Below are 17,537 nucleotides of genomic sequence, written 5' to 3' on the forward strand. Positions count from 1 at the left end.
CAGCCGACCCGCGGGCTCCGCGCGCTCCGTGAGCCCCGCGCGCCTGGCGGGCGGGTCCGGCACCGCCTCCTTTATCAGAGTAACTCCTCTGTCATTTCTCCTATCTTCGGCCGGGCGGCTGCCGCGTGCAGAGACCCGTGACGCGCTTCCGTGATCGGCTCTCCCTCCGCCTGCAGCCCGACAGCAGCGGGACGCCGCGCCGCGCATGAGCATCACGGGGCGTCGTCAGGGACTCAGCCCCGGCTGTCACGGTTAACGGCGGGGGGGGCCCTCCTCCTCCCGATGCCCGCGTGCACACAGCCGTGCAGACGCCGCGCGCTCCTCAAGGCTCGCAGACATGAGCGGAAGACCGGGAGACCTCAGTCCGAAACAGGCGGAAGCGCTGCAGCAGGTAACCTCACACCTGTCCCGGGATATCCATGACCCGGGATGGGGGTCGGTTATAGACTCGAGAGAGAATGACCCGGGATGGGGGTCGGTTATAGACTCGAGAGAGAATGACCCGGGATGGGGGTCGGTGATAGACTCGAGAGAGAATGACCCGGGATGGGGGTCGGTTATAGACTCGACAGAGAATGACCCGGGATGGGGGTCGGTGATAGACTCGACAGAGAACGACCCGGGTCATCTGATGAAGGTTCTGCAGCAGCATGTCAGGTTTGGTGGATTGTTAGTACAGACCAGTTGAATCTAACAGAGTCTGTTCTGTTTTTAATGATGATCAGCTGTTGTTGTTTATGACATAAACACGTTAAATAACGGCGGGAGGTCTGAAAGGCTCTGGTGGTTTTGGATCCGGACTCTCCTGCAGGTCTGCAGACACGTGGTTACTGCTTCATTACAACACAATGAAACTTCCCCGTTTCTACACGACCAGACCCCCCAGCAGGAAATGCTGAAAGATGCAGAAGAAGAAGTTCTCTGGAGGAATCCTTCATTATTCCGATTCTCTGTGTCTAATCTGGATGAGAAACTTTAAGGGTTTCCTATGAAAATTCGACTTTTTGAGGTTTTAATGCATTTTACTGATCATTCCTCTCTAAAGAACCCCAAAGTGGAATTTTGATCCGTTAATTCATTTAAGAATAAACCTGCAGCCCCTCCCACACTCGCTGATGTCAGCATGATGTGAACCACTCCCACCAGGAAAACTCTGTGCTGCAAGCTCCGCCCCAAGGCTACAACGAACACACCCACTTTCTCCGTGGAGCTGTGTTGCCGAGGTAGTTCTCCTCTACCCCAATGTGTCTCCTGGCAGGACATACCTCCCTTCCTGCACCAGAACCGCTCTCTGACCCGTCTTTCAATGTGGTCTGGCCTTGTTTCCAATCTCTGAGATTCCTCAGTCTGAATATGAAACAGAGAGCGGAACAACTGAACCAAAGCAGCCACCGTACCCGACAGTCACGTGATGTAAACACAGAGGCGATCGGTGAGGACAAATGTAGAGAGGAAATGATTGTTACCTCTGTTTACTTGTTAGAACCTTTATTTTTTTTCTTACGCGGCACGTGCACGTGCACGTGCTGCCATGACGTCGTCTTAAAGTTCTATTATAGTCCTAACAGAATTCTCCTAAGAACAATGTCATAAAACCACAACGATGAGACACGGAAACTCATTCAAATGTGTTTGGATGGGTTCATGCTCAATAAAACAACTTTTAATGTGATCCACCAGGCTCGGGGAGGCGGGCTCAAGAGGTGACATCGTGAAATGGGCGGGACCGACAAAGAGTGAAAGGCGGAGCCTCAGAGATCGGGTCGTTTAATTAAAACGGTCCACAAAAATGGCTCATATTTCATAGATAATTAGTTTTTTAGTGTTCTGAAGGTCACATATGGTCATAGATGTGGACATAGTTTACTCTGAAAGGCTGAAGACAATCAGGGTTTGGCTCCTTTGAACCAGGAGATGAAAACGCCTTGAAGCAGAACAATAAGAAAAGATTCTGATGTCAGATTATAAAATAATATACAAACAGCTGTTTACATAAAAAAACATTTATTTATGCTTGTGCATTTCCAGCGTTAGCATGCTAACAACAGCGCGTTAGCATGCTAACAACAGCATGTAACAACAGCCCGTTAGCATGCTAACAACAGCGTGTAACAACAGCCCGTTAGCATGCTAACAACAGCGTGTAACAACAGCCCGTTAGCATGCTAACAACAGCGCGTTAGCATGCTAACAACAGCGTGTAACAACAGCCCGTTAGCATGCTAACAACAGCGTGAGCGTTCATGACTCTTTTGAAAACAGTTCTCTGTGAAAACCAAAAGAAACACCACGGAAGCTAACGTTAGCGAAGGCCCGTCTGTTAGTGTGAAACCTGCAGACGGGTCGGACGGCGTTCGCAGGTCAGCAGGTCATCCGTGTTTGGTTTGGACTGAACCGGTTTCACTCTTTAACCTGTTCTGTCTGTTTGCAGGAACTGAAAGAGGCGAATCTCTGTTGTCCTGCAGCAGAATGTCAATAAAGTTATGTAGGAGATGATGTCACGCTCCGTGTTTGTGTGTCAGAGGCCATGAATGAAGGCCACAAACGTTCATGTTTAAGACAGATTAGAGTGCTGTTGATTCCCGTCTCTGAGAGACTGAATTCTGTTTTTATGAGCCGTATTTCTGCGTTTCATGGTCCGTTTCTGGTCTTTTCCTCGTCTAGTTTCGCGAGCGGATCCAGGACCTTCTCCCTCAGCTCCCAGCCCAGCATGACGCCTTCCTGCTGCGGTGGCTCCGAGGTGAGGAACACACCAGCATCTCCAGGAAGCGTTTCTCCTGAATTCCTTCTGGTTTAATGAGCAGCAGAGTTTCTGCCGCAGCGGGAAACGCCGTCACCGCATTTCACCCGCGCCGCGGCGCTTTTACTGCATGACAGGATGAGTTGCAACACATTTGGAGGAGTTTGGACCTGCAGAGAACCAAATCCATGTGCTGCTTTAGGAGGTCTGGAGCTCCAGCTGATGTGAGTGTGGGAGGAGGAGGCTGAGGCCGCTCCTGCCGCTCCTGCCGCTCCTGCCGCTCCTGCTGCTCCTGCTGCTCCTGCTGCTGCGTGGAGCTAATCCAGAGCTAATCGCATTATGATGCGCAGGCTGCAGCCGTCTGCGGCTCCCGCCCTGCAGCTCCACCCGGATCAGGTTTCCATGTGGAAAGCGTCCCGCCACAGACTTCAGGGCCTCGTTAAGCTGCGGTGAGCGAGCGCGGCGGCGCCGACACGAGCATGAGGGCGTTCACTCAGAAACAAACTCAAGCTACAAAGATTTTACACAATTAGGCTTAAAGATTTCATGATAATCTGGATTTAAATTTGTTGCAGGTTTCCTGCTGACCAGAATGTTTTGCTTTTCTTTAAGTGGATTAAAACCAGAGAACAAAGAATTTACTGATGTCTCATTTAAACCTGCATTTACTGAAGGATTTTCAGAGTAAAAGTACCAACAGGAATAAGATGTTCTGTCCATGTTATTTGTAGTTTGAATCGCCCGTTTCTTCTCTCTTCATTTGTCCGTTCTTCAATGATTCCCAGCCAGCACGGCTGAGCGCGTCCCCATGGTCTACAAGAGGCCAGAAAATGGGGCCCCAAACGGGTTAGTCCGTAGTTTCCATGGGGGCCCCGCCTGTGCCCACACTGACCTAAGTAGGGACTCACACTGGCCAGCCTGTGGATGGTGTAGCATGCTAGCGAGCTCTGCTGTCCACCAGCCGGCTAGCTAGCGATTGAACCCACTGAATCCCCATCTAAGCTAACGTGGGCGAACACAGGTGGGGCCGCCAGGGGTGGGGCCGCCAGGGGTGGGGCCGCCACAGGTGGGGCCGCCACAGGTGGGGCCGCCACAGGTGGGGCCGCCACAGGTGGGGCCGCCAGGGGTGGGGCCGCCACAGGTGGGGCCGTCACAGGTGGGGCCGCCACAGGAACTCCAGACAAACCCAATCGGGCCACATTTTCTGAGCAAGGCCAGCTGGGATTTTCGCACAAACAGAACCGCCTTTCTTTCATTAAGCTCCTCCCCTTAGCAGACCTGCTCTGCCCCTAAGGTCAAGGTCATTCTTCTTGAAAGATCTCCAGAACCTCCTGGAGGTGACGGTCTGACAGCAGCTCACAGAACCTAAACAGTTTTCCTCTGGAAACAACTGACGTTTCTAGAAAAGTTTGGACTTCTCAGTCTGTAGATTTGGATCTGATGTTCTGACATCCGCGTGTGCGTGATCCAGATCCATTTTAAACTGTAGGATCTCCATGTCGCCGTCGTAAATCTTCATCATATCTCCTTTGGGTCTGCAATCTTATCATTTTGTGGCTGCAGGTCAAAGTTCATGTCATGACGGCCAGACGCTTCATTTCCTTTGATTAAAAACAGAACCCGACCTTCAGTCTGGCTGAAGCTGCACTCTTTGACTCTCTGATCAAACCTGGAGACACCAGCATGAAGGAGCCCTTCCATGAAAAGATGGGATATTATCTTCAGCGTAATCCTCTGCTGGAGTTTAGCCTGACGTCATAGTTTCTGCTGCAGAGATAATCATCTTACGAGACTTAGACGATGAAGTGTCCGCTCTGCTCAGCATCATCAGTCTGACCCTCAGAGCAGAAGGTTCTCCTCGTTCTCCTCGTTCTCCTCGTTCTCCTCGTTCTCCTCGTTCTCCAGCCTCTATTCTGATGTAGAGACAAACATCTCAGATTTCATGTTTTTATTTGTGAGATCTGAAAGGTGTCGGAGTTTGATAGTCTGTGAGCGTTTTATTCAATGTAATTGTTCTGGGAGCTTCATATTAGCATACAGAGCCGCCACGATTATTCGACTAATCAACGACGAACCGACTATTAAAACAGTCGACACCTAATTTAATAGTTGATCAGTCGTTACTCTATATTATATGGAATCAGAGTGTAGTAAAGTTAAAAGTTATAATAACATTCTGCTAGTTTTTTAGATTATTTTGGTATTTATTAAGGTTTTTTAGGCTAATTTGGAGTTTAGCTAATATTTCAGCTACATGCTAGCTGTTTTGGCTAATTTAGGCGTTTTTCAGTTTTTTAGGCTAATTTGGCATTTAATTAATCTTTTAGTGGCTATCAGCTTCAGTGTTTTCAGCTATCAATTTCAGCATCTTCAGCAGCCAAATTCAGCTTAAAGCATCCACACCAGCATTATCACAGGTGATGCTATATATCTAATTTTTAGTTAGTTTAAATCTAATGATGGTTAAGATGTGTGTTTCACATCCAGTTTGCAAATGACTCGATTAGTCGACTAATCGGAAAAAAACAATCGTGATTAGTCGACTATTAGAATAATCGTTTGTGGCAGCTCTATTAGCACACATGCTAATGTTATAATCAATCAAGCAAGAATACATTAGTCAAAGTGTTTTCTATATTTGTGAGATCACAAAAGGTCAGTTTGGGTTTAATCCCACTGCACTGAAGTGACCACAGAAGGATCTCAGGTGAACAAGAACGCTCTCCTGACCTCCTCAAAGGGAGAACTCGAGGAACCGCGTCCCTACGTCATTAGAGAACACTACACCGCTGCAGTAGCTGCATTTCACCTGTAGGGGGAGCTGCCAGAAGGCTGGATTGCAGCAAATACCACAGAAACGTTCTGACGTGGTCTTGTCATCGTATGGGACACTGAAGCTGAAGCTCCTGCAGAGTCACTTCCCAACAGACACGTCTGTGACCATGTCCATGACATGCACTCCCATGATGCATCCTGCTTCGCCGTACTCGATTAGGTTAGGAGCCGAGAAACAAACATCTGTTGCTGTTTTTCCAAATGTTCTGCAGCAATCAGGAGGATCTGTTTGTGTTCTGGGAGGTTTTATCTAAAACCTTCAGCCATTATTCTCATCACACATCATGTGTTAGAACTCAACCAATGCATTAACGCTCGACCTCTGACCTCTGATCATAACTCTGGAAGGGGGACTCAGCCTCTGATCTCAGCGTTCCTCCTGTCAGAGACAGTTACAGGTTTGCATCAAATAAAAAACGAAATGTTTGCATTCTAAATTCAAACCTTCCTTCTGGTTTGGGGTTTGAATCCCAGCCGAGACAGACATCATGTCCTTCAGAAGTGACCTCACGATGTGGTACTAATGCAAAGGCACTCTGGAGGAACGTATCCCGAGAAGATGTGTTACTACTCCACACCACGCACAGTCACACACACATCCAACTGTTGAGTGTCACTGTTTCAGACGTGCATCACGTTTTCTTCTTTGTTTTTCAGCCAGAAACTTCAACCTGCAGAAGTCTGAGGCCATGCTGCGAAAGGTCTGAGCTCCTGACATCACATTCTAACGTTCACTACAGATGTGTATTCCATTGTATTGTCGATAATCAGGTGATGTACCAAAGTACGACCATGTTGACGTCTCCTTCAGTGATTAGTATCTGCAGCTCCAGGGTTGTTAGCGTCAGATTACAGAGGAGCGGCGTGGTGAAGGGTCACCGCCACCCTCTGAGTCATCACTCCAGCCTGAGCAGATAAGATGCACAGAAGACGGATTAAAGAAGAACCTGTGCTTGTCTTCTAAAGACTTCCAGTCCTGATCCAGTACAACATCAGGAGACAGGAACCACTTCTTTGCCTCCACTTCCAGCACCATTCACTTTATGTTTACAGTCAGACCTCAAAGAAAACTCCTCGGGCTTTTACCTTTCATGAGGATGCGATTCCCTATATCTGCAGCCACTGGTCTCCTGGGCAACCGTCCATCCTGGTTTCCTTGGCGTAGCTCTTGATCACATAAATCACGTTGTGTCTTCAAGCTTTTCTTTTCTCAATAAACATCCAGAGACGGTATCTGGCAGCTCCACACAAAACAAGGACCTTCAATATATTGTGTGGTAGTTGTGTAGAGTTAGTATTGTATTGAGTTAGTCTTTTATTAAGTTACCATTGATTGGAGTTTGTATTTATGGATAATAAAACTGTCAGAGTTAAAGTCGGCTCACATGGAGCCTTACATTCAGAGGGAAAAACAAAGTTTTTTCTTCTTTGAATCCAATGAACCGAGACCTTTCTAAAGGAACGTTGCCAAATCAACCGCAGGCGTCCCTCAGAGCGCAGTATCAGGTCCTTCAGCGGTCCATGTTCTGTTCAGGGTCCTGAGACGGTTTGGCCCTCCAGATTCCGAATTCAGGAGTTTATTTTCTAACATTTCTGTCGTCCAAACCGTCTGTTCTAATGTCCAGCGATGTTCCTCTGAGTCTCACTGTGCTCAAACCTCAGAGTTTGACAGGATCTCGTCTGTTCCAGCACATGGAGTTCAGGAAGCAGATGAAAGTAGACATGTTAGCCAACGAGTGGCGCCCGCCAGAGGTAAAACACAAAAACGCTCTCTGTAGAAATGAAATGTATTGACGTCTGGTCAAAGCAGCCACTTGACTTCACCTGCAGGTGATAGAGAAGTACCTGTCTGGAGGGATGTGTGGTTACGACCGCGAGGGCAGCCCGGTCTGGTACGACGTCATCGGACCCATGGATCCGAAAGGCCTCTTCCTGTCCGCCTCCAAGCAGGACTTCATCAAGTCCAAGATCAAAGACTGTGAGCTCCTGCAGAAGGAGTGCACCCTCCAGTCAGAGCGGGTAAGACCCGGGGCGGGTTTGAAGGTCGCCTCAGGACCACGGGGCGGGAAACGGAGGTCGTCTGAGGAAACGTAAATCACCACGTCTTCTTCTATTTATTTATAACTGTCTGAAGAGGACCAGAGTCTAAAGTTATACTTAAACACGTCAGCCGTCTGTGGGAGGGGCTAGGTCACCAGCATCAGATGATTGGGGGAGTAAGGGTTGACATCAGAGCCTTCACGGTTCTCCATCACAGACTCCTCCCACAACATCCAGACACGCGTTTGTCACGCTCGAACCTTCGAGTAGCGATCAGAATCTCATTTTTGATCAAGAAGATTTCATTAGTCAGAAAAACGTTTCCTGTGTTCCTAAAAGAGCGTCTCCCTGTCCACCATCTCTCCAGCTGGGCAGGAACGTGGAGTCCATCACGATGATCTACGACGTGGAAGGCCTGGGGCTCAAACACCTGTGGAAGCCGGCCATCGAGACCTTCGGAGAGGTGTGGCCTCGCCGTCTCAGGCGCAGCTCAGAGAAGTTCAGATGAAAACTTGGTGACTTCTGTCTTCCAGATCCTCACCATGTTTGAAGACAACTACCCAGAAGGCCTGAAGAGGCTGTTTGTCATCAAAGGTGGGTTTGCAGTGGTCTTCAACCTGAACCTGCAGGAACAGAACCAGAACTTTCCTCCCGGTTTCTCCCACAGCTCCCAAACTCTTTCCGGTGGCGTACAACCTCGTCAAGCACTTTCTGTGTGAGGCCACACGGGACAAGATCTACATCCTGGGGGGTGAGACCTCTGCATGTGTGCCCCACAGCGGGGGAGGGGGGCAGCCTGCAGGAGGGCGGGGCTAATCTAAAATCTGCTTTCCCAGCAAACTGGCAGGAGGTTCTGCTGAAGTACATCGACGAAGAAGAACTGCCGGTGATCTACGGAGGCAAACTGACAGATCCTGATGGAGATCCTCGCTGTCGAACCAGGGTGAGTCCGGAAGGGGGCGGGGCTTTTAGAGCATGGGGGGGCAATGAGGGCGGAGCTTTTAGAGTAGAGACTGGCAGATGGGGGCGGGGCTTTTAGAGCAGAGGTTGGCAGATGGGGCGGAGCTTTTAGAGCAGAGGTTGGTGGATGGAGGCGGAGCTTTTATGGCCAGGTGGCCAATGGGGGCGGGGCTTTTAGAGCAGAGGTTGGTAGATGGAGGCGGAGCTTTTATGGCCAGGTGGCCAATGGGGGCGGGGCTTTTAGAGCAGAGGTTGGCAGATGGGGCGGAGCTTTTAGAGCAGAAGGCGGCTGATAGGTCAGTGGAGAGGAGTATCTATCACTGTTCTTTTCTTTTGACTCTAGTTCATACGTGAATATTTTGAAGGTTGTTGTTCGGTCTCAGATGCTGATCGACCACATGATCACATGACCACATGATCACATGACCACATGATCACATGACCACATGACCGCCGTATGTGGTTGCTTGTCTTTCGCTAAACAGTTGATCTTCTATCTGTTGATGGTTTTGAACCGTCCTCCAATAAGAACCAACATCTGCATCGTTAACATTGAAGTGCAGAAGAAAACATCACCAGTGAAAATTCACCCACAATTCCACACTTTAGAAAAATTCACTCACCTGATCTCCTTCACTGTCGCCATGGCAACGTCTGGGCCAGGGCCTTTCATAGTGACAAATCTCCCTACAGTCACTAAAATGACACAAGTTCTTATTGAAACACCTGACCGGCGCCACCTGGAGTCAAAGTGGGAGAACTCGTCTCTGTGGACCTCAGCTTCACTCATCCGCAGACGCGCCTGAAACGTTTGTGTAACGTCTCTGTTTTCTGTGGATTCGAGTCTGATTCTGCCTGTGGCCCCGCCCAGCCGATGGCCCCGCCCAGCTAACAGCATCCCGCTTTGGCGCTTAGCAGCATCCTGACCTTCCTGCATCCGTGGGTGTGCTCTAGTGGCCTGCAGCTTCAGTGAAGCCTGTCTGAAGACCGGCACACAGATGAGCCTGAAGTCCAACACGATCCAAAGTTCTGTTGACTCAGAGACCGTCTGAACCTCGATGCTCGAGCTTTACCTGCACATACCCCCCCCCCTCCCGTCCTGCCCCCCCCCAAAGGCCCGTAGCCTCAGCTTGGTATCAGCAGATGATGAGGAACTGACTGACTGTCGCTGTTTTGTAGATTAAGAATTGGGCCCAGAGCAGATGAGGAGCAGATGGAGAAAAGGTCGTTTTCTCGCCATGGAGACTCCTGGAAACGCTTTGTCTTCGTGTTGCAGACCGCCAGCGGTCTTCTTGACCTCGTAGTGACCAATCGTCTGTGATCTCAAACAGCTGGTCTCTGGTGACATCACTCCATGGTCGTTGTAGTGCGTTAGTGTGTGTGATGTCGGGGTTTCTGAGGTGAAACATTCGCAAAGCTGGAGGTCCAGATAAAGCCCAACCATCCAGAATGGATCTGGCAGGACTTTGGACCGTTTGCTGCTCCGAAACCTTCAGATGATCAGATTTCAGATGCGGGGATGGAGCGGAGTTTTATTCTGTTTAAGTTGATAAGATTAGGACTGTAATCGGAAAAGTAATAAAGTGTCTTGTTTGGGTCTTCTTGTGTTATTTCTTCATGTAGCCTTCACTGAAATGGATGAGATCTGGAGTTTAGACGAGGGGAAACGCTTGAGATCAAAGAGGTAGTTTTAGAGAGATCAAAGAAATCTTTACAAAAAGATCAAAGTTATATTATGAGATAGATCAAATAAATATGTATAAAAAGGTCAAAGAGATTTGTAAAAAGATCAAAGTTATATTATTAGAGAGATCAAAGAAATATGTATAAAAAGGTCAAAGAGATTTGTAAAAAGATCAAAGTTATATTATTAGAGAGATCAAAGAAATATGTATAAAAAGATCAAAGAGATTTGTAAAAAGATCAGATAACTTTTGAAAGAGATCAAAGAGATCTTTTTAGAGATAGTTTAGGAAGATCAAAGCAATCTTTTTTATAGGGATCAAATAGATCTTAGAGAGATCAAAGAGATCTTAAAGAGTTTAAAGATATATTTTCAGACAGATCACAGAGATTTTTTATGAGATCAGAGGATGATTTGAACTGTTTTTTGTTCAGTTTTTTTATTAGAAGTTTATTATTAATTTCTAATGAAGATGAAGAGTTTGACCAACTGCTGAGCGTTCAGTTCATGAGGCAGACGGTCGGTTGGTACCGCTGGACCTCCTGGCGGTTCACGGTTACAGTCTGAATTTCTTTATATAAACAGGAAACTTTGCTCCTGTGTTTCAAATGTGTGTAACGATGTCAGATGCTCACTGATTGATGATGTCACAGTAAGTAATCTTATTTATTTTCATGCCTTTCCTCCCAACATTTCACAACCATGAGTATTTACCGCCTCATGTGACTGTCGCTGCAGATTCACCACGTCGGACCGGTTCCCTCCTCGTACTACGTCAGGGACCATGTTAAGGTGGACTACGAGCAGTCCATCACCGTCAACCGGGGTTCCTCCCAGCAGATGGACTATGAGATTTTGTTCCCCGGCTGCGTTCTCAGGTCAGGAACTCAAGTTCACCTCACAACGTCAGACAGGTTGTAAGATCATTGAGGGTCAAAACAGACGCAGTTTCTGCAGAAACAGGTTGAATGCTGAAACCAGAAGCTGCTTACAGTAACAGACAGAACCTGAACCAGAAGAACAACCCATAACCCAAACCTTCACTGATAGCTACCAGATAGTCAAAACATGTGGAAATGTTTGAACCCAAAACAACCCAAAATGAAACACTAAACATGTTTCTGAATGTAAACAACAGAAATGAAATGATGTGGAACAATTATACAGTCATCTGACACTACAAAGAACTGGAGCGAGCTGCTCGGGTTCACACAGTTTAAGATCAAAACGCCTTAAGTAAAGAGACGTGACAAGGCTCCACCCACCTGCCAATCACAGAAACATTTAGAGACAAAACCTAAAAATTCTTTAATCTAGTTACAACTCAATTAAAAATGCAGAGTAAATTTACAACAATTAAGAAAGATTTAGAATAAAAACATGTAAATCTGTTTTATTTGTGAAAAGCAGTAATTATCATATGTAGAAGACAGCCTCATTTCTATGATTTATTCTTAGATTTATGAATTTAAATCTTAAATAGACTTGATAAATCTGTCTTTTTTTCCTTTGTCATAGGAAACTTTTTGAAATAAACTAAAGAAACTCAGAAATGATTCAACTCAGTTCAACTTAACTGTTTACAAAATAAATAAAACATGCTACAATTCTGATTCGTGAAGGTTAAAACAGTTTTTAAAACCCCAGATCTTGATAACTTGGTCGGACTCTCTCTTCCTGCTGGATGTGAACGTCCAGCAGGACGTCTGGTTGAAGCTCTGCTTCAGACGTGCCCCCCCGGAGCCGTGTCCCGACTCCTGGTTTGGATGGATGAAGCAGCAGGTTTCAGATGGGTTAGTGAGCCTCGTGATGCTGAAGGAAACGTTCCTCGTCGTTGGTGGAGCTTCTTCTTCACGGCGCCGTGAGCCTCAGACTGAAGGAGGCTTTGTCGCTGCATGAATGGAGGCTTGTTCGGTGACGGAACAATCGGATTATCTGAGGATGAATCCGCGTGAAATGTCAGATGTTTTCTTCCTTTGAGATGATCCACTTCTGATTCAGTTCTGCTGAAGGACCCGAGTCCAGTTAAACGTGGAGTCGGACCTCCGACAGACGGAGAGGTCGGTTTATTATCAGGCGTGGAGCCGTCTGACCTCTGCTGGGGGGTGGGGGCGCTGTCCTTCACCTTCAGCTGCATATTTTTGTTTGGGTGTAAACTCTGAGGCGGTTACAGACGAGCAGAACTTTATCAGGTCCTGAGTGATATCAGAACACCAACGATGGGCTCGTTCCACAACACGCTCAGGCTGTTTTGGGTAAAAGCTTTCAGAGACATTGAAGTCCTTTAATGTACATGACAGAACATCCTCATGAGCTTCAATCTTATGCTCTGCGGAGCAAAACGGCGGGAAAACTGGAACGTGCGTTCATCAGGTCCAGACCTTCAGCTGCATCAGAGAACAGGAAGTGGTTTATCCCGACTTCAATCGAACGCAGACGCCGCCATGTTGGAGCCAGACGTCATTAGTAAGCAGTGATTGGTCCGAGTCATCGTTTCCACGACAACCACTCTCACCAATCAAGAGTGAGCTTTTTAGGAGGCCACACCCCTTCCACTGAAAATGGGCTCAGGAGAATCTGTCCATCAAACACTGTAAACCTTCAATGTGAGACCGCCCACTTTTCTTCAGGCTTCTGATTGGTCAGTTTATAACCTAATTTACAGAAAAGAAGATTATCCAGAAGATGTTAAAATGTATCCAGATTATTCTGACCAGTAGAATGACAACAGCTGTTCATCTCTATTTAGAAGTCTGGGGGATTTTGTTGGTACTTCCTGTTTGGAACACCAGAGGGTGGGGTCACTCTGTCCAGTTCTCTTATACAGTCAGTGGTCCAGACATGAAAAGGTGTTATGGTTGCCATGGAGATGGACCTTCATGAAGGTTTTGATTTTAAACCAGTTTATTGCAGATTTAAAGGGTAACCAAACAGGGGAGTTGGAGGCTGACTCTATCCTCAGCCCAGATTTGAAAAATACCAGAAAGGGGGCGGGGCTAGTGGAGGCGGACTGAGTGGCGGAGGTGTGTCTTGGATCTATGATGGACAGTAGGTTAGCCTTATGTAAGATACGAGTCTTCAATGTGGAGAGTGGCTCCAGCCAAAGGGATCAAGTTTCTCTACAGAACTTTCTGAGGAGGTTGAGGATCTTTCTCCTCCCCCGAGGCCGGTGCTCGTGGTCCAGAACTTTATTGTTCTGAGCTGCAACTCAAGATGCTGGTTTTGCAATGCCCAACAGCAGCTGAGGGTTTGGGGTTCTGAAGGGGACCCATGTCTGAGAGTGGTAAGATGCTGCTAGCATCATAGCTAATAAAGGCTAATGTATTAAGCTAACAATCCAGAGGGAAGTGTTCATTGTAAATCCATCACCAGGACGGAGTTTGCTGGATATAATTACACCCAACATCTGTTCCTTAACTTCCAAGTTTGGAAAGTTGTGTAAGCCAGTAGATCTTTGACAACTGAAGGCAAAACACCTACAAGCCATGCTAACGCTAACACGCTAACGTCCACCCGCCACTGAATCAGAGATGGGCGGGGCTCTTATACTGGAGCTGCAGAGCATGATGGTGTGAAACTTCTGAGACTTCACCCAGATGACCAATCACAAAGCTCAACTGTAATACCTCGTTTCAACCTGTAGGGGGCAGCACTTTAGACTACGATTTCAGGAATTAAACAAGTTTATTTTAAATTGTCAAAAACGGGGCAACGACCCACAGAGAGAACTTTTAAAGCTCCATTTGTAGAACAGACAAAAGAAGGCCTCGAGGGCTGCAGTGTCTGCATGATTTCCAGACGTCCTGTCTCTGCTCATGTCTGACCACCTGGTTCAGGTGTCCAGCCAATCACAACACGCCAGAGCAGGTAGATTGGAAGCTCCTCGAGGCCTGGAGCTGCCCATTCCTGACCTGGACTAAACTCAGGTTTGTACCTGTCAGGGTCACACAGCTTCAGCTCTGCTCACCTGCTTCATCTTCTCAGGTGGCACTTCGCCAGCGACGGCGCCGACATCGGCTTTGGGGTCTTCCTGAAGGCTAAAAAGGGGGAGTGGAAGAAGGCGGGCGAGATGGAGGAAGTCATTCCCAATCAGCGATACAACGCTCACCTGGTTCCTGAGGACGGATCTCTGACCTGCGAGCGTCCTGGAGTCTGTGAGTGACTCACCGACCGGCGAGCGGCCGAGCGAACGCCGCCGTGACCATGTCCTCTGTCCTCCACAGACGTGCTGAGATTCGACAACACCTACAGCCTCTTCGTGGCCAAGAAAGTCAGTTTCACTGTGGAGGTTCTGCTTCCTGACCAGCAACAGCAGCCGGAGGTCCACGACACCCCCCTGTAGGACGCGGTCCTGAACCAGAACAAATGAAGCACTTTGTCTTTTTAAGTCAGACCAAGAAGGAATTCAGGTGAAAGGGACTGAAGGAGGTAAACTGGAGGAAACGAGCCTCACAGATCTGCTCTGCAGAGATTCTGTCTTCATGTATTCGTCTTCCTCCTGTGAATGAGAGGAAAACCTGAACAACAGACCAGGAGGCGGAGCCGCAGGATTCTGTCTCCGGTTCTTCCTCTCATCCGGCCTAATAAACATCTGAGTCTCTGCTCCAACGTCTTCATTCACAAACTCAAAGTCTCTGATGTCATAATGGTCACACGCATGCTGCGGTGGGAGTATCATAGTCTGGGGCTGCTTTAAGACCAGCCCAGCCAACATTTCAATGTGGGCCCCATATGGTTCACCTTTGGCTGAATTGGTGGGTCCCAGGTGGGTTTGTGTGGGGGTCCCAGGTGGGTTTTGTGTAGGGGTCCCATGGTGGGTTTGTGTGGGGGTCCCAGGTGGGTTTGTGTGGGGGTCCCATGGTGGGCCCATCTGTGTTTGACCACCCTGGCTGAGGCGGGGACTCTGGTCTGGGCCGCAGGGTTCCACCTGAAGGAAACTTCATTCTTACCAAAGTCAGTAAACCACATGTGTCAAAGTCAAGGCCCGGGGGCCGGATCCGGCCCTCCAGGTAATTCTATCCGGCCCTCCAGATCATTTTATGTTATTGTTATTAATGACCCGATGTTATCTTGAGCTCATTTCTAACTTGTATAATTTTAACTAAATATATTTTTATGGAGAGAAAAATATTGAAAGTTATTTAAGGTTTAATTAGATTTATTAGGGAATAATATTCCTGCATTTTTATTATTCATAATTATGTTCAAAAGTTACAGTTTTAAAGTTTGAAAAATTGGCATTCTGCAGCTGTTTGGACTAATTTAGCTAATTTATTATTTTTTTTTTTATGTTATTTAGGGTGTTTTGGAGATAGGCTAATATTTACACGCTAGTTGTTTTGGTTAATTTGGGCCTTTTTTCCGTTTTTTTAGGCTGTTTTTACAGCTACATGCTAGTTTTTAGGCTAATTTGACATTTAGCTGCTATCAGCACTAGCATCTTCAGCGGCCAAATTCCGCTTCCAGCATTCACACTAGTATTATCACAGGTAGTGATATATATCTAGTTCATGATTATGTAAAAAAAATTACGGTTTTAAAGTTTTAAAATGTAGTTTTAGAGTGTTAATGAATGTTTATCCTGTTGGTCCCGCGACCTAAAGTGTGTTTTGGGTTTTGGCCCCCCTGCAGTAAAGGACCCAGAGCTGAAGGTCGGGATGGACGAGGATCTGCTCAGATTTAGCTGCAGGCTAACACACACGTTACCACAGAGGGACCAGCTCAGTGGCCTTGTGGTAGAGTGTCCGCCCTGAGACTGGAAGCTCGTGAGCTCAAATCCCAGCCGAGTCATACCAAAAATGGGACCCGGTTCCTCCCTGTTGGACACCCAGCATTAGGGGCGGGGTCAAACCCCCAAATGGTTCTGGAGTCCAGCTGTGTCTGCAGCTCACCACTCCCCCAGGGGGGGGGGGTCAAATGCAGAGAACTCATTTCCCACACTGCAGTGCGTGACCTTTAACTCTATGGCGCTCTGTCAGTGAAACAGGGGCGGATATCACGGGGGGGGGGCGCCTCTTTGTTTCTTATTTTAACGTTTATGATTATTAACACAAATTGAGACGCGTTGTTCATGAAATTTTCAAACCCAACCCCTCCCCCCTGAAGCCATCACAAACAAAGGGGTGGGGCTTAAACCTTCATTCATACATTTATTTACAAACAGCATTTTTGACAGACGTCACATTAGAACAGGATCTGTTCCTACATTTACATCTCATATTTGACATCCATGCTGTTGGCATCGCCGCCGCCGTGGTCGCCACGCTCGGCGAAGCTTCAAAGGCAACATCAGTGGAGACGCGGCCTGGAACGGCGCAGCTTCTCTTTGGCACAAATGTAAACAAACTCGGGTCCAGAAGTGGAGTCACGGCACCTGGACGTGGACTGGACTCAGCTCATCCCGGGATCTTCATCGGTCTGAGGAAGACGACGCCATGACTCTTCAAGACGTCCTCAGATAAACGAACCTTCTCCATCTTCAGGAGACTTTGATCATCAGGGACTGTGTCTCCGAGTCTGCAGGTCGCACCGTGCAGACAGACACGCCCCCTCATCTGCTTTGACACAAGGCACTGTCTGGAAAACCAAAGACCAGAGCAGATCAAACCGTTAGGGGGCGCTGTTTATCTGGACGAGATCCTCAAACGTCTTTCCTCTGAACACGAGGCGTCCTGAAGATGAAGTGAAGATCATGAACGTTAGGACCGCGACGAGTCATCGATTTCTATTCCTACCGTCCAATCAGATCCTTCTGTCTGAGGTAAGTTCCTAATCAAATCGACCAAGAATGGAGGCTAGCTGAACCTCCACCCACAGCTCCACAGAGGACTGGAGCATCAGAGCTCCGCCCCCTCGTGGGCGCCACAGGCCGAGTTTCAGACTCCGAGTCTGAGAGCAGGACGGAAAAGAGCCGAAGAAGAAAAGCCTCTGGTCCTGCTGAACCTCCTGCTGCTCCTCCTTTACCCAGCATGCATTTCCAAACTTCTTCATAGTTCTCAATTCTTCAAATTCTCACTGAGGATGTTTGGTTCTCCTCCAAACACACAGACAATCAGCACCTCCTTCCTCTGGTTCTCCTCCTCCCTCTGGTTCTCTTCCTCCCTCTGGTTCTCCTCCTCCCTCTGGTTCTCTTCCTCCCTCTGGTTCTCCTCCTCCCTCTGGTTCTCCTCCTCCCTCTGGTTCTCCTCCTCCTTCTGGTTCTCCTCCTTCCTCTGGTTCTCCTCCTCCCTCTGGTTCTCCTCCTTCCTCTGGTTCTCCTCCTCCCTCTGGTTCTCGTCC

At 47.9% G+C, this 17,537-nt stretch overlaps 1 protein-coding gene across 1 annotated transcript; it reads left to right on the plus strand.

Annotated features, from left to right (window-relative positions):
- Positions 1–80: 80 nt before the first annotated feature.
- LOC112136379 (SEC14-like protein 2) lies at positions 81–14,871 on the plus strand. The gene is made up of 12 exons (XM_024258049.2): positions 81–391; positions 2,665–2,740; positions 6,233–6,276; positions 7,265–7,327; positions 7,406–7,594; positions 7,983–8,078; positions 8,149–8,209; positions 8,283–8,366; positions 8,452–8,558; positions 10,998–11,137; positions 14,244–14,413; positions 14,483–14,871. The coding sequence occupies exons 1-12, from the start codon at positions 338–340 to the stop codon at positions 14,599–14,601; spliced, it is 1,203 nt and encodes a 400-aa protein (XP_024113817.1). The 5' UTR covers positions 81–337; the 3' UTR covers positions 14,602–14,871.
- The last annotated feature ends 2,666 nt before the right edge of the window (positions 14,872–17,537 follow it).

Source organism: Oryzias melastigma, linkage group LG9, assembly GCF_002922805.2.
Source record: "Oryzias melastigma strain HK-1 linkage group LG9, ASM292280v2, whole genome shotgun sequence".
Lineage (NCBI taxonomy): Eukaryota > Metazoa > Chordata > Actinopteri > Beloniformes > Adrianichthyidae > Oryzias > Oryzias melastigma.

Coding starts and splice junctions, on each gene's coding strand:
- LOC112136379 (XM_024258049.2), top strand. CDS start 338: ATGAGCGGAAGACCGGGAGACCTCAGTCCGAAACAGGCGGAAGCGCTG. Junction 2,741..6,232: donor CCTGCTGCGGTGGCTCCGAG/GTGAGGAACACA, acceptor TTTGTTTTTCAG/CCAGAAACTTCAACCTGCAG. Junction 6,277..7,264: donor CTGAGGCCATGCTGCGAAAG/GTCTGAGCTCCT, acceptor CGTCTGTTCCAG/CACATGGAGTTCAGGAAGCA.